This window comes from Balaenoptera musculus, chromosome 3, assembly GCF_009873245.2.
Source record: "Balaenoptera musculus isolate JJ_BM4_2016_0621 chromosome 3, mBalMus1.pri.v3, whole genome shotgun sequence".
NCBI classification, from domain to species: Eukaryota; Metazoa; Chordata; class Mammalia; order Artiodactyla; family Balaenopteridae; genus Balaenoptera; species Balaenoptera musculus.
Genome location: NC_045787.1, coordinates 142,137,271 through 142,159,713, shown reverse-complemented (window position 1 = coordinate 142,159,713; position 22,443 = coordinate 142,137,271). Strand labels below are relative to the sequence as shown.

Here is a 22,443-nt window from a genome sequence, read left to right as displayed (position 1 = left end):
AGACTGAGCACCCAAAGAGAGAAAGTATTGCTGTGTGCTCTGAAAAACTAAAGTATTACATATGAACTTTTTTTGTTGTTTGAATTTTTGAATGTTATTTTATTTATTTTTTTATACACAGGTTCTTGGTAGATACCCATTTTATACATATTAGTGTACATATGTCAATCCCGATCTCCCAATTCATCCCACCACCACCACCACCACCCTTACGCCGCTCTCCCCGCTTGGTGTCCATAAGTTTGTTCTTTACATCTGTGTCTCAATTTCTGCCCTGCAAACTGATTCATCCATACCATTTTTCTAGGTTTCCAAATATATGCATTAATACATGATATTTGTTTTTCTCTTTCTGAGTTACTTCACTCTGTATGACAGTCTCTAGATTCATCCACTTCTCTACAAATGACGGCAATTTCATTCCTTTTTATGGCTGAGTAATATTCCATTGCATATATGTACCACATCTTCTTGATCCATTCGTCTGTCAATGGGCATTTAGGTTGCTTCCATGACCTGGCTATTGTAAATAGTGCTTCAATGCACACTGGGGTGCATGTGTCTTTTTGAATTATGGCTTTCACTGGGTATAGGCACAGTAGTGGGATTGCTGGGTCATATGGTAATTCTATTTTTAGTTTCGTAAGGAACCTCCATACTGTTCTCCATAGTGGGCTGTATCAATTCCATTTCCACACCAACAGTGCAAGAGGGTTCCCTTTTCTCCACACCCTCTCCAGCATTTGCTGTTTGTAGATTTTCTGATGATGCCCATTCTAACTGGTGTGAGGTGATACCTCATTGTAGTTTTGATTTGCATTTCTCCAATAATTAGTGATGTTGAGCAGCTTTTCATGTGCGTCTTGGCCATCTGTATGTCTTCTTTGGAGCAATGTGTATTTAGGTCTTCTCCCCATTTTTGGATTGGGTTGTTTGTTTTTTTAATATTGAGCTGCATGAGCTATTTATATATTTTGGAGATTAATCCTTTGTTGATTCATTTGCAAATATTTTTTCCCATTCTGAGGGTTGTCTTTTCATCTTATGTTTTCCTTTGCTGTGCAAAAGCTTTTAAGTTCCATTAGGTTCCATTTGTTTATTTTTGTTTTTACTTCCATTACTCTAGGAGGTGGATCAAAAAAGATCTTGCTGTGATTTGTGTCAAAGAGTGTTCTTCCTGTGTTTTCCTCTAAGAGTTTTATAGTGCCTGGTCGTACATCTAGGTTTCTAATCCATTTTGAGTTTATTTTTGTGTATGGTGTTAGGGAGTGTTCTAATTTCATTGTTTTACATATAGCTGTACAGTTTTCCCAGCACCACTTATTGAAGAGCCTGTCCTTTCTCCATTGTATACCCTTGCCCTCTTTGTCATAGTTTAGTTGACCATAGGTGCGTGGGTTTACCTCTGGGCTTTCTATCCTGTTCCATTGATCTATATTTCTGTTTTTGTTCCAGTACTATATTGTCTTGATTACTGTACCTTTGTAGTACAGTCTGAAGTCAGGGAGTCCGATTACTCCAGCTCCATTTTTTTCCCTCAAGACTGCTTTGGCTATTTGGGGTCTTATGTATTTCCATACAAATTTTAAGATTTTTTTTTCTAGTTCTGTGAAAAATGCCAGTGGTAGTCTGATAGGGATTGCATTGAATCCATAGATTGCTTTCTTTAGTATAGTCCTTTTCACAATATTCATTCTTCAAATCCAAGAACATGGTATATCTTACCATGTGATGGTATCACCTTTAAGTTTTTTCATCAGTGTCTTATACTTTTCTGCATACAGGTCTTTTGTCTCCCTAGGTAGGTTTATTCCTAGGTATTTTATTCTTTTTGTTGCAATGGTAAATGGGAGTGTTTCCTTCATTTCTCTTTCACATTTTTCAACATTACTGTTTAGGAATGCAAGAGATTGTGTGCATTAATTTTGTATCCTGCAACTTTACCAAATTCATTGATTAGCTCTAGTAGTTTTCTGGTGGCATCTTTAGGATTCTCTATGTATAGTATCATGTCATCTGCAAACAGTGACAGTTTTACTTCTTCTTTTCCAATTTGTATTCCTTTTATTTTTTTTTTCTTCTCTGATTGCCATGGCTAGGACTTCCAAAACTGTGTTGAATAATAGTGATGTGACAGGACTTCCTTGTCTTGTTCCTGATCTTAGAGGAAATGCTTTCAGTTTTTCACCATTGAGAATGATGTTTGCTGTGGGTTTGTCGTATATGGCCTTTATTATGTTGAAGTAGGTTCCCTCTATGCCCACTTTCTGGAGAGTTTTTATCATAAATGAGTGTTGAATTTTGTCAAAAGCTTTTTCTGCATCTATTGAGATGATCATATGGTTTTTATTCTTCAGTTCGTCAATATGGTGTATCACATTGATTTGCGTATATTGAAGAATCCTTGCATCCCTGGGATAAATCCCACTTGATCATGGTGTAGAATCCTTTTAATACGCTGTTGGATTCTGTTTGCTAGTATTTCGTTGAGGATTTTTGCATCTATATTCATCAGTGATATTGGTCTGTAATTTTCTTTTTTTGTAGTATCTTTGTCTGGTTTTGGTATTAGGGTGATAGTGGCCTCATATAATGAGTTTGGGAGTGTTCCTTCCTCTGCAATTTTTTGGAAGAGTTTGAGAAGGATGGGTGTTAGCTCTTCTCTAAATGTTTGATAGAATTCACCTGTGAAGCCATCTGGTCCTAGACTTTTGTTTGTTGGAAGATTTTTAATCACAGTTTCAATTTCATTACTTGTGATTGGTCTGTTCATAGTTCTATTTTCTTCCTGGTTTCAGTCTTGGAAGGTTATAGCTTTCTAAGAATTTGTCCATTTCTTCCAGGCTGTCCATTTTATTGGCATAGAGTTGCTTGTAGTAGTCTCTTAGGATGCTTTATATTTTTGTGGTGTCTGTTGTAACTTCTCCTTTTTCGTTTCTGCTTTTGTTGATTTGAGTCCTCTCTCTCCTTTTCTTGATGAGTCTGGCTAATGGTTTATCATTTTGTTTATCTTCTCAAAGAACCAGCTTTCAGTTTTATGATCTTTGCTATTGTTTTCTTTGTTCTATTTCATTTATTTCTGCTCTGATCTTTATGATATCTTTTCTTCTGCTAACTTTGGCTTTTGTTTGTTCTTCTTTCTCTAGTTTCTTTAGGTGTAAGGTTAGATTGTTTATTTGAGATTTTTCTTGTTTCTGAGGTAGGCTTGCATTGCTATAAACTTCCCTCTTAGAACTGCTTTTGCTGCATCCATAGGTTTTGGATCATCATGTTTTCATTGTCATTTGTCTCTAGGATGTTTTTTGATTTCCTCTTTGATTTCTTCAGTTATCTCTTGGGTTATTCAGTAACGTATTGTTAGCTTCCATGTGTTTTGTGTTTTAACATTTTTTCTCCTGTAATTGAGTTCTAATCTCATAGCATTGTGGTCAGAAAAGATGCTTGACATGATTTCAATTTTCTTAAATTTGCTGAGGCTTGATTTGTGAGCCAAGATTTGATCAATCCTGGAGAATGTTCTGTGCACACTTGACCAGAAAGTGTAATCTGCTGTTTTTGGATGGAATGTCCTATAAATATCAATTAAATCTATCTAGTCTATTGTGTCATTTAAAGCTTGTGTGTCGTTATTAATTTTCTGTTTGCATGATCTTCCACTGGTGTAAGTGAGGGGTTACATCCCCCACTATTATTGTGTTACTGTTGATTCCTCTTTTATAGCTGTTAGCAGTTGCCTTACGTATGAGGTGCTCCTATGTTGGGTGCATATATGCTTATAATTATTATATCTTTTGGGTTTATTCCTGATCATCATGTAGTGTCCTTCCTTGTCTTTTGTAACATTCTTTATTTAAAGTGTATTTTGTCTGATATGAGTATTGATTACTCTAGCTTTCTTTTGATTTCCATTTGCATGGAATATCTTTTCATCCCTTACTTTCAGTCTGTATGTGTCCCTAGGTCTGAAGTGGGTCTCTTGTAGACAGCATATATATGGGTCTTGTGTTTGTATCCATTCAGCGAGCCTGTGTCTTTTGGTTGGAGTATTTAATCCATTCACGTTTAAGGTAATTATTGATATTTATGTTCCTATTACCATTTTCTTTTTTTTTTTTTTTTTATACTGCAGGTTCTTATTAGGCATCAATTTTATACACATCAGTGTATACATGTCAATCCCAATCGCCCAATTCAGCACACCACATCCCCACCCTCACCGCAGTTTTCCCCCCTTGGTGGCTCCATATGACCATTCTCTACATCTGTGTCTCAACTTCTGCCCTGCAAAACTGGCTCATCTGTACCATTTTTCTAGGTTCCACATACATGCATTAATATACGATATTTGTTTTTCTCTTTCTGACTTCACTCTGTATGACAGTCTTCTAGATCCATCCACGTCTCAACAATGACTCAATTTCGTTCCTTTTTATGGCTGATAGTAATATTCCATTGTATATATGTACCACAACTTCTTTATCCATTCGTCTGTTGTTGGGCATTTAGGTTGCTTCCATGACCTGGCTATTGTAAATAGTGCTGCAATGAACATTCGGGTGTATGTGTCTTTTTGAATTACGGTTTTCTCTGGGTATATGCCCAGTAGTGGGATTGCTGGGTCATATGGTAATTCTATTTTTAGTTTTTTTAAGGAACCTCCATATTGTTCTCCATAGTGGCTGTATCAATTTACATTCCCACCAACAGTGCAAGAGGGTTCCCTTTTCTCCGCACCCTCTCCAGCATTTGTTGTTTGTAGATTTTCTGATGATGCCCATTCTAACAGGAGTGAGGTGATACCTCATTGTAGTTTTGATTTGCATTTCTCTAATAATTAGTGATGTTGAGCATCTTTTCATGTGCTTCGTGGCCGTCTGTATGTCTTCTTTGGAGAAATGTCTGTTTAGGTCTTCTGCCCATTTTTGGATTGGGGTGTTTGTTTCTTTGATATTGAGCTGAATGAGCTGTTTATATATTTTGGAGATTAATCCTTTGTCCGTTGATTCATTTGCAAATATTTTCTCCCATTCTGAGGGTTGTCTTTTCGTCTTGTTTATGGTTTCCTTTGCTGTGCAAAAGCTTTGAAGTTTCATTAGGTCCCACTTGTTTATTTTTGTTTTTATTTCCATTACTCTAGGAGGAGGATCAAAAAAGATCTTGCTGTGATTTATGTCAAAGAGTGTTCTTCCTATGTTTTCCTCTAAGAGTTTTATAGTGTCCAGTCTTACATTTAGGTCTCTAATCCATTTTGAGTTTATTTTTGTGTATGGTGTTAGGGAGTATTCTAATTTCATTCTTTTACATGTAGCTGTCCAGTTTTCCCAGCACCACTTATTGAAGGGACTGTCTTTTCTCCATTGTATATCTTTGCCTCCTTTGTCATAGATTAGTTGACCATAGGTGCGTGGGTTAATCTCTGGGCTTTCTATCTTGTTCCATTGATCTATGTTTCTGTTTTTGTGCCAGTACCATATTGTCTTGATTACTGTAGCTTTGTAGTATAGTCTGAAGTCAGGGAGTCTGATTCCTCCAGCTCCATTTTTTTGCCTCAAGACTGCTTTGGCTATTCGGGGTCTTTTGTGTCTCCATACAAATTTTAAGATGATTTGTTCTAGCTCCGTAAAAATGCCATTGGTAATTTGATAGGGATTGCATTGAATCTGTAGATTGCTTTGGGTAGTATACTCATTTTCACAATGTTGATTCTTCCAATCCAAGAACATGGTATATCTCTCCATCTGTTGGTATCATCTTTAATTTCTTTCATCAGTGTCTTATAGTTTTCTGCAAACAGGTCTTTTGCCTCCCTAGGTAGGTTTATTCTTAGGTATTTTATTCTTTTTGTTGCAATGGTAAATGGGAGTGTTTCCATAATTTCTCTTTCAGATTTTTCATCATTAGTGTATAGGAATGCAAGAGATTTCTGTGCATTAATTTTGTATCCTGCAACTTTACCATATTCATTAATTAGCTCTAGCAGTTTTCTGGTGGCAGTTTTAGGATTCTCTATGTATAGTATCATGTCATCCGCAAACAGTGACAGTTTTACTTCTTCTTTTCCAATTTGTATTCCTTTTATTTCTTTTTCTTCTTTGATTGCCGTGGCTAGGACTTCCAGAACTATGTTGAATAATAGTGGTGAGAGTGGACATCCTTGTCTCGTTCCTGATCTTAGAGGAAATGCTTTCAGTTTTTCACCATTGAGAATGATGTTTGCTGTGGGTTTGTCATATATGGCCTTTATTATGTTGAGGTAGGTTCCCTCTATGCCCACTTTCTGGAGAGTTTTTATCAGAAATGGGTGTTGAATTTTGTCAAAAGCTTTTTCTGCATCTATTGAGATGATCATATGGTCTTTATTCTTCAATTTGTTAATATGGTGTATCACATTGATTGATTTGCGTATATTGAAGAATCCTTGCATCCCTGGGATAAATCCCACTTGATTGTGGTGTATGATCCTTTTAATGTGTTGTTGGATTCTGTTTGCTAGTATTTTGTTGAGGATTTTTGCATCTATATTCATCAGTGATATTGGTCTGTAATTTTCTTTTTTTGTAGTGTCTTTGTCTGGTTTTGGTATCAGGGTGATGGTGGCCTCATAGAATGAGTTTGGGAGTGTTCCTTCCTCTGCAATTTTTTGGAAGAGTTTGAGAAGGATGGGTGTTAGCTCTTCTCTAAATGTTTGATAGAATTCACCTGTGAAGCCATCTGGTCCTGGACTTTTGTTTGTTGGAAGATTTTTAATCACAGTTTCAATTTCATTACATGTGATTGGTCTGTTCATATTTTCTGTTTCTTCCTGATTCAGTCTTGGAAGTTTATACCTTTCTAAGAATTTGTCCATTTCTTCCCGGTTGTCCATTTTATTGGCATAAAGTTGCTTGTAGTAGTCTCTTAGGATGCTTTGTATTTCTGCGGTGTCTGTTGTAACTTCTCCTTTTTTATTTCTGATTTTATTGATTTGAGTCCTCTCCCTCTTTTTCTTGATGAGTCTGGCTAATGGCTTATCAATTTTGTTTATCTTCTCAAAGAACCAACTTTTAGTTTTATTGATCTTTGCTATTGTTTTGTTTCTATTTCATTTATTTCTGCTCTGATCTTTATGATTTCTTTCCTTCTGCTAACTTTGGGTTTTGTTTGTTCTTCTTTCTCTAGTTTCTTTAGGTGTAAGGTTAGATTGTTTACTTGAGATTTTTCTTGTTTCTTTAGGTAGGCTTGTATAGCTATAAACTTCCCTCTTAGAACTGCTTTTGCTGCATCCCATAGGTTTTGGGTCGTCGTGTTTTCATTGTCATTTGTCTCTAGGTATTTTTTGATTTCCTCTTGATTTCTTCAGTGATCTTTTGGTTATTTAGTAACGTATTGTTTAGCCTCCATGTGTTTGTCTTTTTTACGTTTTTTTTCCCTGTAATTCATTTCTAATCTCATAGCGTTGTGGTCAGAAAAGATGCTTGATACGATTTCAATTTTCTTAAATTTACTGAGGCTTGATTTGTGACCCCAGATGTGATCTATCCTGGAGAATGTTCCGTGTGCACTTGAGAAGAACGTGTAATCTGCTGTTTTTGGATGGAATGTCCTATATATATCACTTAAATCTATCTGGTCTATTGTGTCATTTAAAGCTTCTGTTTCCTTATTTATTTTCATTTTGGATGATCTGTCCATTGGTGTAAGTGAGGTGTTAAAGTCCCCCACTATTATTGTGTTACTGTCGATTTCCTCTTTTATAGCTGTTAGCAGTTGCCTTATGTATTGAGGTGCTCCTATGTGTGTGCATATATATTTATAATTGTTATATCTTCTTCTTGGATTGATCCCTGGATCATTATGTAGTGTCCTTCCTTGTCTCTTGTAACATTCTTTATTTTAAAGTCTATTTTATCTGATACGAGTATAGCTACTCCAGCTTTCTTTTGATTTCCATTTGCATGGAATATCTTTTTCCACCCCCTCACTTTCAGTCTGTATGTGTCCCTAGGTCTAAAGTGGGTCTCTTGTAGACAGCATATATATGGGTCTTGGTTTTGTATCCATTCAGCCAGTCTATGTCTTTTGGTTGGGGCATTTAATCCATTCACGTTTAAGGTAATTATCGATATGTATGTTCCTATGACCATTTTCTTAATTGTTTTGGGTTTGTTTTTGTAGGTCCTTTTCTTCTCTTGTGTTTCCCACTTAGAGAAGTTCCTTTAGCATTTGTTGTAGAGCTGGTTTGGTGGTGCTGAATTCTCTTAGCTTTTGCTGGTCTGTTAAGCTTTTCATTTCTCCATTGAATCGGAATGAGATCCTTGCCAGGTAGAGTAATCTTGGTTGTAGGTTCTTCCCTTCCATCACTTTAAATATGTCCTGCCACTCCCTTCTGGCTTGTAGAGTTTCTGCTGAGAAATCAGTTGTTAACCTTATGGGAGTTCCCTTGTATGTTATTTGTCATTTTTCCCTTGCTGCTTTCAATAATTTTTCTTTGTCTTTAATTTCTGCCAATTTGATTACTATGTGTCTCGGCGTGTTTCTCTTTGGCTTTTTACTGTATGGGACTCTCTGCGCTTCCTGGACTTGGGTGGCTATTTCCTTTCCCATGTTAGGGAAGTTGTCGACTATAATCTCTTCAAATATTTTCTCAGGTCCTTTCTCTCTCTTCTCCTTCTGGGACCCCTATAATGCGAATGTTGTTAGGTTTAATGTTGTCCCAGCGGTCTCTTAGGCTGTCTTCATTTCTTTTCATTCTTTTTTCTTTATTCTGTTCCATGGCAATGAATTACACCATTCTGTCTTCCAGGTCACTTATCCGTTCTTTTGCCTCAGTTATTCTGCTATTGATTCCTTCTAGTGTATTTTTCATTTCAGTTATTGTATTGTTCATCTCTGTTTGTTTGTTCTTTAATTCTTCTAGGCCTTTGTTAAACATTTCTTGCATCCTCTCGATCTTTGCCTCCATTCTTTTTCCGAGGTCCTGGATCATCTTCACTACCATTATTCTGAATTCTTTTTCTGGACAGTTGCCTGTCTCCACTTCATTTAGTTGTTTTCCTGGGCCTTTATCTTGTTCCTTCATCTGGTACATAGCCCTCTGCCTTTTCATCTTATCTATCTTTCTGTGAATAATGAACTTTTTATGCTGTTTATTAGTTTTATTTTGTGGTGACTTGGGTATTCTGAGAGAATAAGTTGTATTTCCAAAATTTATTTTTTTGGGTGTCATTCCCACCCTAGGAAAATGCCTAATTGAAGAGAAATGAGTCATAGTAAGTTTTTGCCTCCTTGCAGGACAGGAGATGACCATGTTCACTGAATGAGAAGGAACTCACAGAGAAACTCATCATGCAGTAGCAAAGAATGTGGCAGGAACACTTAAGGGGCTTTGATCCTGGGAATTTTTTCACTGATGATGACTCACCAGGTGTCTGTTACATTTTCTCATCTATAAAATGGGGATTATATCTATCCTCTATGTTTCTGGTGATTTTTGAGATAATTAAATAAGGTATCACAGGAAGCACATTGAAAAAGTACAAATACTACACTGAGGCACAATACTATTATCATCTAATGGACCTGCCTGGTTGGTTATGCACTACTTACTTTAGATCTTACTAACTATTTAATTTATATCCCAATTTATTCAATAAAAGAAGTATGTCTTTTTAGATGAGTTATTTGTAGGATAGTAGTTGGATCTAAAGTACTTTTAGTTTTTCCTAATCCAGGAAATTGTGTTATCATATTTGTCTTTATCAATATTTTTCATTGTTTTTCAAAGGGAAACTTGTTAAAGAAAATGGTTTTTAACCACAAGGTATGATATGTATTGTAAGTGTGTGTAAATTTTAAATTAGCAAGCAATTGCTTGTAACGGAAATAAATGATAGTAGGTTTAGTTGAAAGTAGGCTATGGGACTAATGAATGTTAGGCCAGAATGTTTGGTAAACATTCTAGAACTATATTATTTTAAGGTTGTTAAGATCTTAGAGATCACATCCTTGTTTTATAAGACAGCTTGACATCTCTGATATTACAAATATGGCTTCAGTGTCAGAGTTGAAACTTGAATCCTGAGTCTCCTGAGGTTCAGTATACTGCACTATTAGAAAATCAATGGTTTTTGATGGGGAGCTGTATCTGCAGGAAGCTGTGAGTACTGTTGCTACAGGTACATGCAAGCTTGGAAAAAATATTCGAGGTCTCTTTGTCTAACTGAGTCAATGGAGTCTTGAATCTCCGGTGATGACATCGAGAAGAAAGCTGGACAGCATGGGCTTGGCTGGTCCCAGATCAGAGCAGTTACTGTGTAGTCCAGACCATTCTGTCCCTTTCTTTCTTTTTTTCCCTGTCTTTTCCTTTTTGCCAGCAATTATTATTAGACTATAATATAAGCAATAGTAATTAGAAATGAGCATGTGCAATTTATATGTAATTACCTTGGGTTATTCTGATTAAGAAATACATGAAGCATTGGGAAAAGTAGGGATTGTGTGTGGTGTGTATGTGTATGGGTGTGGAAGGTATGGTAAGAGTATGTGTGTGTGTGAGAGAGAGAGAATGTAATAAAGGATCATAGGATCATACTCGCAAATCAGATGGGAATATGTATACATACACACACATACACTTTCTTAAAATTTAAAAGTAATATATACTCATTGTAACAGTTTAAACCCTACAGAAATATATAAAGTGAAAAACAGAAGTATTCCTACTATCCCATCCTCCAAATGTAGCCACTAGGGAAACAAATGTAAAAATCAAAATAATGCAATAATCTTGTTATTGGTTTTGTGACTGGAAAAATATAAAGTTGACCATTATCTTGTACTACTAATAACATAGTACTCAGCATGGATCAAATGTAAAACATGAAACAATGAATTAAGTATAAAAAGAAAAAATTCCAGAAAAATTTAGAAGACCACATGTCTAACCTAGAGTTTCAATAGGAATTTTTATCTATTCCAGAAAACCCAGAAATTATAAAAGTACAAATAATTAGACAATACAAAAATTTAAAATGGTATGGCATGAATGAGAGCTGGGGAAAAATATCTGCAATGTAACATACTAATAAATGGTTAATTATTTATTATGCTTAGAACTCTAGAAACTGAAAACAAAGAAAATGGATAAGAATAATCACAGGCAATTCATAGGGAAGCCAATTCAAACAGCACATAAACATATGAAAAGTTACTCAGTTGTTTAACAAATGTGAGAAATACAAGTTAAAATAAGATAGACCCATAGTAAATTGTAAAGAGCAATCAATAATCAATATTGCTGAAGGGAAAGTGAGAAAGAGGATATGTTCATATAGAAGCACAAAGAGACATAAGAGATTTATAAAAATTATTACAAAATATTGTTGTTTTGTTCCCCCAGGGAACAAAGTGAGATTCATATGGGTTTTTACTTTCTGTTTTTATGTATTATGTAAATGAAAATAATCATGTGCTTTAAAAATGTAATCAGATAGAAGATTAAAAAAATTTTCATTGTGGAAAGAGAAGGTTTACCTGATAAGGATGGTAAGAGAGAAAGAAAAGTATAAACATTAAACATTTTTACAAGGTCAAATATTAATTCTTCTCCGGAGTCTGGATTTTCTGCCTTGCTTTACCTTATATATGTTTATTAAAATGTTTATGTGTGATTTTCTGCCTTTTCCTCTTTAAAAAGAAAATTAGATCTTTGATGTATACAGAATTTAATCCGGAGGAAGGGGTGTGTTAGTTATATGGTACTATATTTAAATATACCCAAATGGTCATCCAGTTGTCATTGCTATTTATGAGATAATTCACATGTTCCCAAGATATGAAATGATACTTTTATTAAGAACTTAATTTTATTATATTTCTAAGTCAGCTTCTACTCGCTTTATTTAGAGAGTGCTGATGTAGTCCTATACTACATTAATCACTGTGGTTTTATAATTTATTTAAACTTCTTGTAGAGCTATTCATTTCTTTCTATTTTTCATTTTCCTGATTTTTCCTATAATTTTTTCCTTTCAAAGAAACTTTAGAATTACTGTTTCAAATTTCTAAAACAAACCACTAAAAAAAGAAACTCCAAAATGAGGCCCATTGAGATTACACTAAACTCATAGAATAGTTTAGAAATAACCAATTCCTTTAAAATGTTATCTTTTTTTTTAAATAAGGTTTTTTTTAAACAAAGATTGCTTTCATTAAAAACATTATCAGTAAAAGGGCTCTATTCCTCCTTTCTATTATATTTTTCATCATTGTTTATATACTCTTTACATAGAAAAGCTACGAAAACTTCCCATACTTCTGATATGATTTCTAAAGCTTGTTTCCTCCCAGTTAATTCTCTTGGATTTTGCTTGAATAAAGTAATTTTTTTTGCTAAGGGTGCAATTATTATTTCCTCCTTTTCTAACATTTCTTTTTTTCTCTCATATAATTTCACTGGCTAACAATTTTGAAAAAGTTAAATAATAGTGGTGATGGTGAGCATCCATTTCTTGTTCCTGTCTTTACTGTCCCACCTTTAGACAAAAGGTAAGAGATAAAGCCTCTGGTTACATAGATAAATAGAGAAATCACAGCAGGGAAATAGCCATTGCTTCCCAACTTCCTAAGGGATTTTAAATTTATAAGTAAAAATGAATACTGAATTCAATAGATACCTTTGAAAACCTTTTGGTATCTATTAAAAGGATGAAAAACTTTTCACCTTTTCAACTTATTAATATGGTAAATAATACTATATTTTTATTTTGAAATGATACTATGTGGTTATGTTGTAGTTTGCTTTGAGTATTCTGTGGATTCAAAGTGATAAGTTAATTTAAGGATTATTTTTTCCCCCCACTGATATTCATTAGTGAAGTGGATCCATAGTGTCCTTTACATACCTTTGTGTTTTTTTAGATATGGTTTTGGCACCTTATTTATGTTATACTACTTTCTAAATCATTTGGAAGTTCCTCTTTCTTTCTGCTAGGATCTGCTAGAGTTTAAATACCAATGGAGGTATTTGCTTTTTTTTTAAAAATAAATTTATTCATTTTATTTATTTATTTATTGGGCTGCGTTGGGTCTTCGTTGCTGTGCACAGGCTTTCTCTAGTTGCAGCAAGTAGGGGCTACGCTTCGTTGCAGTGTGCGGGCTTCTCATTGTAGTGGCTTCTCTTGTTGTGGAGCACAGGCTCTAGGTGTGCAAGCTTCAGTAGTTGTGGCACGGGAGCTCAGTAGTTGTGGCTCGTGGGCTCTAGAGCACAGGCTCAGTAGTTGTGGCACACGGGCTTAATCGCTCCACGGCATGTGGGATCTTCCCGGACCAGGGATCGAACCTGTGTCCCCTGCATTGGCAGGTGGATTCTTAAACACTGAGCCACCAGGGAAGTCCCAGTATTTGCTTTTGAAAATTTGACAGGACTTATTGCTGAAACTTTCTAGGCCAGCTGACCCTTTGCAGCGGGAGTTAAATTTTTCTGTCAATTATCTTAGTTTTATCTTTGGTAATTAATCTGTTTTTGTTTTCTCTTTCTCCCAGGGTCAGTTTTGCTAATTTAGAGTTTCTAAGGATGTCATGTATTTTACCACATTTTCTAACATATTTGCATAATTTTCTTTTATTTGCACGTTTCTATTAATTGTCATGTTTTAAAAATTTCTATTGTGGTTTACCACATTGGCTCCCTCTTTGCTTCTTTAATAAGCTTTTCCTTGGTCAATTATTTGCCTATTTTACTTAACTTTTTAAAAAAATAACTGACTTACTTGTAAATTATTTTGTTTTAATTTTCTAATTTGTTAATTTACAATTTGTCTTAATTACTTCCTTCTACTTTTAGGTGTTTGGTTTGCTCTTTTTTTAAACTTCTTGAATTGAATATTATATTCACCTTTTAATATTACTTGCTAGAGATGTATTTGAAACTACAACTTTCTGACTGTTAACTATTTTAACCACATCCCTTAGGATTAATTATGTAGTATTTTAAGCTGCCATTATTTTCTAAATGTTCTTCAAATTAATTTTTATTGTACCTTTGATACATGGTTGTATAAAAATGAGTTTATACAACTAATAAACTTTATTAAATATACTGCTTAGGTAATGTTTCTTTCATTTTCTCTGTTTATTTCCAATCATTTAAATTCATTTAGATGCTATTTCAATTTTAGTTTTATAAATTATGTATGAATTATTAACCAATTATTATATCTTTGTTTTACATTGTAATTATTATATTTCTCAGTCTTAATATTTTTTAACTTCAATTCATCCTTATAGAGTAATAATATTCAATCTTCTATTTTCTTTGGATTTGTATTTACCTCATTTGTTTTTGTCTGTGACTTTACTTAGAATATTTTTCCCATACTTTTACTTTAGAAGTATTTCTAATAAATAGCATTTTATTGGGTTTAGTTCTTGATTTAATTTGAGAATCTTATTCTTTTGATATGTGAGTTGGAATATGTTCTAGTTATAATAGTTAAGACAACCTTGGTCTTAAGTCTATTATCTTAATTCCTGCTCTAAATTTGCTTTTAAGTTGTCCTTATCCTTATTCTGATGTCTAACTTTACCTACATTATCTGCATTTTTTTTTTACTGAAATATAGTTGACATACAATATTTTGTTAGCTTCAGGTGCACTACATAATGCTTTGACATTTGTATGCATTATGAAATAATCACCACAGTAAGTCAAGTAACCATCTGTCCTCCTACAAGGTTATTACAATATCATTGACCATATCCCTTATGCTGTCTATACCCCCATAACTATTTATTATATAACTGAAAGTTTGCACCTCTTAATACTGTTCATCTGTACTGCCCATGGGGTATGGGCACCCCTCTCCCTCTGACAAACAGCTGTTTATTCTCTGTATCTGTGGGTCTGTTTTCGTATTGTTTTGTTTAGTTTTGTGGATTCCACAAGCGAGCTCATACAGTATTTGTCTTTCTCTGACTTATTTCACTTAGCATAATGCATTCTAGGTCCATCTGTATTGTCACAAATGGCAATATTTCATTTTTTATGGAGGAGTAACATTCCACTGTATATATACACCACATCTTTTTATCTATTTGCCTATTGATGAGCATTTAGGTTGATTTCATATCTTGGCTATTGTAAATAATGCTGCTCTGCATCTCTCTTTAGTTTATTTCCACCTTATTCTCTGAGGTTTTTATAAGATGAATTGTCAGTTCTTGATTCTTCTTCTACCATAATGACTCAGATTTTCATGCTTTAGTGTAATACCATAAAGATCTGAGAAAGCTGATCTTTCCCACCAAAGATTTTGATTTATGTCTCAGGTGGAATCTACTTTTTAAGCAAGCATCCCAAATGACCTTAAGGAAGTCTATAGTAGAAACACGGTTGTATAGAAGTTATCTATGTTAATTTTAAACATATCCTTAATCTTCAAATTCTTGATTCATAAACTCAAGAATAAAAGGTAAATATTGAGTCCTTGCTGTGAATTTGAAAACAAATACTTCTCCGTCATCAACAATACCATCCTGATTTATTTTTATATATCTTCAGTATCTAATATTTTAAAATATTTCAATTATCTTTTATTCTACAACTTTAATTTCTGGAGTTGTATAGTTTTAGTTCTACATGTTATCTTTAGTTCTACATGTTAGCATATACTGACTTTTTCTGTTCTAAAGTTCCTTACTTTGACTATCTTTTGTTGGGGGCTAGATTTTTCTTTTTACTAAGCTATAATATTTTTCTTTGAATAAGGACGTATGGATGTTATGTTCCCTTAGATTTTGCATATTGAGGATAGATTGTCTTTCTTTTGCCTTAAAATAATATCAATAATATTCTTAGGTTACATTTTTCCCCCTCAGAACCCGGTAATATTTTTCCACTGTCTTATAAAATGTAATATTTCTGTGGAGTAGTTTGAGATTTTTTTTTCCTTCCCTGTTGGTCACTTTTTCTGACTGGAAGTTTAATAATTTTAGAAGAATATAATAAGGTGGCAATGGTATTATATAAGTTTTATCTTGGAACCCAGTATATCCTTTTGGCCTACTGATTAATTTCATTACAGGTATGTATAAACACACAATGTACAGCATAGTAGTTAGAGTGTATCCTCTAGTCATATTTTCTGTTCAAGCATTTTTTTAGCTGTTCAACCTTAAGAAAATTAATTACACATTCTGGGTCTCTGTTCATCATTTATAAAATTATAACTACTACAACACAGGGTAATAATGACTAATGTCATGACATAACATATGTAGAGTGTTTAAGCATATACATGGCATTCAAGAAGTATTTATTATTATCATTATTATAATTAGTTATTGATGTCAGATTTAAATATTCTTTCTATTTGCTTTTTGTTCCATCCTGTACTTCACGAACATCATGGCTCTGTACGTTTGCTCTGCTGTACCTATCCTGTATATTGTGTTTTCTCTAAGTGGTTTTTAACTGTACATCTCTTTTTTTCTGTATTTGGCATGATTTTCTACAGCCTGAACTTTGTGTTACTGCCTTGATTTTTTGCCATATTGATTTTCTTTCTTACTATTTTAGATTCAGTTATTAGTGTCTATGAAAATCGTTCATCCTTGATCTTTTGTTTCATATTCTCTTTCAATTTTTGCAAGAAAAACACTTTTTTAATGAAAGTTTTTAATATATCCTGAAATATTTTTTCCATTAAAGGGTCATTATCTGTCTTTTGCATGCTGAGTTCCTCTCTCTCTCCCTACCAACGAGTGAGAGAGAGAGAAAGAGAGCAAGGGAGAGACAGAATGTCATTTGGTAGTTTTCCTGCACAGTTGCCATGCTGATTCTTTGTTTAGATGCTTCATTTATAGGTAAACCTTTCTATAGGGTTTTCCTGTTTGCTCAAATATAGCTTGGGTAGATTCTTCTGGATTTTGCTTGTACTAACATTGGCCCTCCTTATGCATTTCTGTTTCTCTGCAGAGCTTCAGTTTTAGTTGGGTGTTGTTTTTGTTTTGCTTTTCCATTGCCATTTTATCCTTTACAGCTTTTGGGCAGAGAAGAGAAAAACTGCATCTGGGTTTCTGGATTCTTATATCTCCATTTCTCTAACACTTTTCACAACAGAAAGCAGTTAGACATCAGTTTTCTGTTTCTTCATCATTTTAAGGGCTGGGTGACGTGTGTGTGTGTGTGTGTGTGTGTGTGTGTGTGTGCATGTACTGCCACACTCTCGTAGTAGGTATGTAAACTACAGCAGCACTTTTCTAGGGAACCATTTGGCAATATATATCACCATTTTAAAGCATATACTTTTTGACTCAGAAATTTCACTTTAAGAAATATATTAGGGGGGCTTCCCTGGTGGCGCAGTGGTTGAAAATCTGCCTGCCAATGCAGGGGACACGGGTACGAGCCCTGGTCTGGGAGGATCCCACATGCCGCGGAGCAGCTGGGCCCGTGTGCCACAATTACTGAGCCTGCGCGTCTGGAGCCTATGCTCTGCAATAAGAGAGGCCGCGATAGTGAGAGGCCCGCGCACCGCGATGAAGAGTGGCCCCCACTTGCCACAACTGGAGAGAGCCCTCACACAGAAACGAAGACCCAACACAGCCATAAAAAAAAAATTAATTAATTAATTAATTTAAAAAAAAAAGAAATATATTAGGAATCAATGGTGTGTAAACATGTCAGCAATGGGATACTTATTTTAGTTGTTTATAATCAAAAACCACTTAGAAACAATGCAAGTGTCTAACAATAGGCGCTTATTATATAGATTATGGTACATACATTCAATAAAATATTTTGTAGTTATTAGAAATGATGTATACTTATACTGATGCTTAAAGACACAAAAAAGGTAAGCAGAAAATAGCATACACACAATAGTAGAGCATAATTATTTGTATAAAAGTATGTCATTAAGTGTGAAAAAAGGATGATGTTAACAATGATTATGTCTGGGTGTGGAGTACAGGTGGTTTTCATTGCCTTTGCACATTTTTTTTAAAAGACTGACCATGAATTAGTTTTATAATCATAAAACAGTAATAGAGATAAAAAAAGAAAAATTGAGAAAGATACACACTGCTACCATCTCCAGAATAATAGCAACAATTTATGGAGTGCTCTATGTCTGGTACTGTATAAGGCCCTTAACAAATTACCTCATTTAATCCTCTCAGTAGCTTCATGAAGCAAAATTTTAGTGTTTCAGTTTTCAGCTGAGGAACTTGAAGGATGGAAAAGTTAAACATGTGTAGTGTTACACAGCTCATAAAAGACCATGCCTGAAGGTGAACCCAGTTCAGTCTGATTCTAACAGCTACCATCATCCCAGTGCATTCTATTGCCTCGGAGGACTGTCAAATACATTTCAATGCTTTTGCAGGTTACACGTTTAACAGCTCATCATTCAAACTTCTGAATATTGGCCCTTATTTCATACTCTAAATACGAACTTAAAAGAGAATTAAAAAGACAGAGTAAAGACACACCCAACAAAGAAAAGTATAAATGCAGATGACATTAAGATTCATATTTCAGTGTAAATCATTCTCTTTAACATAATGTGTTATGAAATAGAGAGAAAGAGTTCTTGACAAATGAGGGTCCAAATCATGGCATCGGAGAGTATCATTAACTCTTTCAATCCATCAGCTGACAAGAACAACAGAGGCAAATTTTCTTTCAAATATTCTCATTATCTGAGGATTTTCCTGAATTTTCATGTAACTTTTACCCAGTCATAGACCAATCATGCAGTATACTCTGATTTTGATTTTGGAAAATACATTATTTTTCAACCATTTTCATCATACACCCAAACTCCAACTGTCAGACATGTTTTCTTCTAAATGATTAGCATTCTACCCAGAATACTGCCCAATCAAATCAGTCTACTTCCATTTCAACAACAGTGGTTTCACTTAAAAACAAGAACAGCAGCAACATCACAAATGAGATAGCCTGAGAGGACAGACATAGTAGGGGATTGGGACTAAAATAGTGAGTAACAAAATTTCAAACATCTCTTCTCCTGGAATCTACCTAATATTATTTATCAGACTCACACTACATATAACACAACAAGTAATGAAGTTAAAAGAAAAACTTAAAATAGTAAAACAAACTAGCAGTTTAAGAGGTTAACCATAACTGTTTCCCACCCCAAAGGCAATAACAATGAGGAATCAAGGAATTTGTGGTCAAAGCCACAAAACTAAGGAAGAACATGACACTTCAAGATATAATAATGACAGCTTCTCTGGCATCAAGTCCTCATAGGAAAGATTCACAGCAGTCAGTATCATTCACTGCCTCACCACGAAATAGAATGAAAACAAATGAGAGGTAGGCAGTAGATGACAATGTGGAATGGTGAAGATCACCATCCTCCTCTACCTCCTCCTCCAGTTTGGCGGGCAATGTGAATGACAATTTGCCAATTAAGAAATGTAAACACATGAGGATTCAGAAACTAAACTCTAAATTTTAGCCCCCAATGGGCTTTCTTTGGAGTTCATTTAAGTCAAGAGCATTGTCAAGAAACAATCTCAATTATTGCCTCTTATCTATCATTATAACAACACTGGGCCTGCTGAGATAATACTTATTTCTAAAATATAAATAACAATAAAGGAACAAGGACTTGATGCAAACATAACATTCTCAGACACAAATGAATGATCTAGGGCAGAAAATATAGGTTCCTGAATTCTGAGCCAACCGATGGAAGGACTGTGTAATTCTCCACCTATTCCACCAACCAAAAGAAACACAACAAAAAAACTAAGAAATGCCAGAGTATATAATGACACTCTATACTCTCAATACAAATGAAAAGAAGTCTCAAAATACGATCCACTTGGTTTCTTTCTTTAGCAATGTATGAGTGGAACACTGAAGCTTAGGTTCATCACAACTACATTTAAAAAAAACAAACCCAGGAAAACCCCATTAGGGTCTCATGAAAACATTTAATGTATCCCCACGTCTCAGGATACAAGTCTATAGTTATCTGCAAAAATGCCATACATTAATTTAAAGGGAACAGCTAAACAAATTGGCTCCAACAGAAATACAAATAAATGGATTAAAAACTGGCTATCTAACCGTATACAGAGAGAAATCGTAATTGGTAGTCCGTCTAGTTGGGGAGAGGTTTCCAGTTGGGTCCCACAAGGATCGATATTGGGTCCCATTTTGTTTAATATCTTTATAAAAAATCTGGAAGACAAAGTAGAGAATGTGCTAATTAAGTCGACTGATGCCACTAGATTAGAATTGGTGGTTAAAGTAAATTGGCTATAGATAAATGCTACTGGTCTCTAGAAAGACCGATGCGAACAGAGACTAGAACTTCTAAATAGTTCTTTTTAATGTATCACTTACAAAATCTAGTTTCAAGCACTAGAAATAAATAAATTTAAAAGATCTTAGTGCTTTGCATAACCAAAAATGTAGGTACAATGGATAAAGACAACACAGAGATTCCAACACCCATGAATGCAGAATAAAGGATGCCCCCCCAGTAGATCTTTTCGGTGCAGCTTTATTGGGAAAACTGGTGCTTGTGGGTCTCTCGATACAGTAAGGATATTGGAGGCATTTCAGATATGCAAGAATCAAGGTGGTGAAAAGACAGAAGTAACTAAAGTGTCAAATATATATACACCTAGTTATTGGCAGAAAAATAAACAAGAAAACAACATAAAGCTTAAAAGAAAAAAAAGGAGAGCTGAAAACTTGAAGGCATGAACAAGAAAAGTGGGAAAATTGATCAAGAGAAAATCCTATAAGGAAACACACACACACACCCACACACCCCCCCCCACACACACACAAAATAGAAGAATGCAAGGTATAATAGGAGAGCTTTCCTAACACTAGAAAAAGACACTGTAGTTTTTTAGCTACTCCTGAAAACACTTAGGAAAAATATTCAGTAGAACTCTTACTGGTTTGAGGTTTATTTTTTAAAATCTTAGTAGTTAACAATTTAATTTGTCGCATGGAGACAACTGTGAAGGTAACAAGGCTTGTCAGCTATGGACTCGTGTGTAGACAGACGGGTATTTTTAGGTGATGTGAACTGAATATATAGACTAATCTGGAATCAGCTTTTAAATTTTATATTCCTTTTTCACTTGCTTGCACAGAGGAATGTACATTGGATAACAACTAGAAAACCTAGATCATCTCAGAAATCTTGTTAACTTTGCTCTGCAACCTAGGATAGCTCACTTTCCTTCAGAGCCTTAGTTTTTCCATCAGTTAAACGCCAGACTAAGAATTGTTTTAAGAGCTGCAGATAACTCTTGTTAAAATAAGAACTTACAGGAAACTTCATACAGGGAAGAGATTAGAAAAATGTGGAAGCGTGCCTTTGAGCGACAGTGGGCTCCCACCTGGCTAGGCTTCCCATTTTCACCTCCCCCTGCCCTCAGGACAGAGAACAGTTTAAAAATCACTTTAGACCATATGACATGCTGCTTCTGTCTCTAGGAAACCATCAATGGAACCAGAAAAAGTCAATCCCTCTCCTAGTGACTGATTGTTCCGGAGCATCCAACAATACTTAGTTGATTATATGTGCCTGATCTTTAAAAAAAAAAAAAAAAGAAAACTAGAATTACGTTAAAAAGAAGGAACATTCTTGATAAGAAATAGAGTGACATTATTCATGATGCCGACACAAAAGAAAGCATTGTGCAATCAGAGCCCTCTGTGGGTCTCCTCTAACCCTTCATGCTGCGTTAAAAAAAAAAAAAAAAAAAAGGGAGCCTGGAGTGTTAGATGGCTACCTTTAAAAAATCTAATCAACATGGCTGTAAGCATTCTAGCCTAAGAAATAATTGATAAAGTTTGTAGTTGGCTTGCTATCAATTTTACAGCTAATACCTGTTGAAAAATGATTTCGTTGCTTTGACTTTAAAACTTCCAAAGTGAAACATTCCTCTGTAGGTAATACTTTTTTAGGGATAGGATTGCATCCTACATACTAGAGCAGGTAAAATGCACAAGCAAGTATCGCCAATAGGTCTGGAGACCGTAAATTTTATTTTGAAAGGTAATAATGTTTACCGTTTATGATATTTTGTTAATATTTATCACTTACCTAGTGCTTATCATATACTGGGGACTATGCTATCCTCTACACTTTATCATAACTTCATAACTTATGAGAGGAATTAACTCCATTTTACAGATGAGGAAACTAAAGGGTCAGAGAGGCTTTTTTTCCCCCTATTATCACACAACTGCTAAATGGAGGGTAAATATCAAACCTGACTGACTCTAAAATATCTTTTCCGAACTACTGTGCTAAATGATAACTCCTGATACCATGATGTTATGCACACTGATCAAAGAAAGAAGAGACTCCACTTGTGCTAAAGAGTTTTAAGAATAGAACACGGATCTTATATTTTTCTCAAGTTTGAAACCAGAGGATTGGACTAGCGTAG

At 34.7% G+C, this 22,443-nt stretch overlaps 1 protein-coding gene across 1 annotated transcript in view; it reads right to left on the bottom strand.

Moving 5' to 3' along the window:
* Nucleotides 1–22,443, bottom strand: part of GABRB2 (gamma-aminobutyric acid type A receptor subunit beta2) — a 294,699-nt gene that overhangs the window by 33,755 nt on the left and 238,501 nt on the right. Inside the window, 1 exon segment of the mRNA XM_036848457.1 lies at nucleotides 20,090–20,203. Within this exon segment, the coding sequence (XP_036704352.1) occupies nucleotides 20,090–20,203 (114 nt within the window).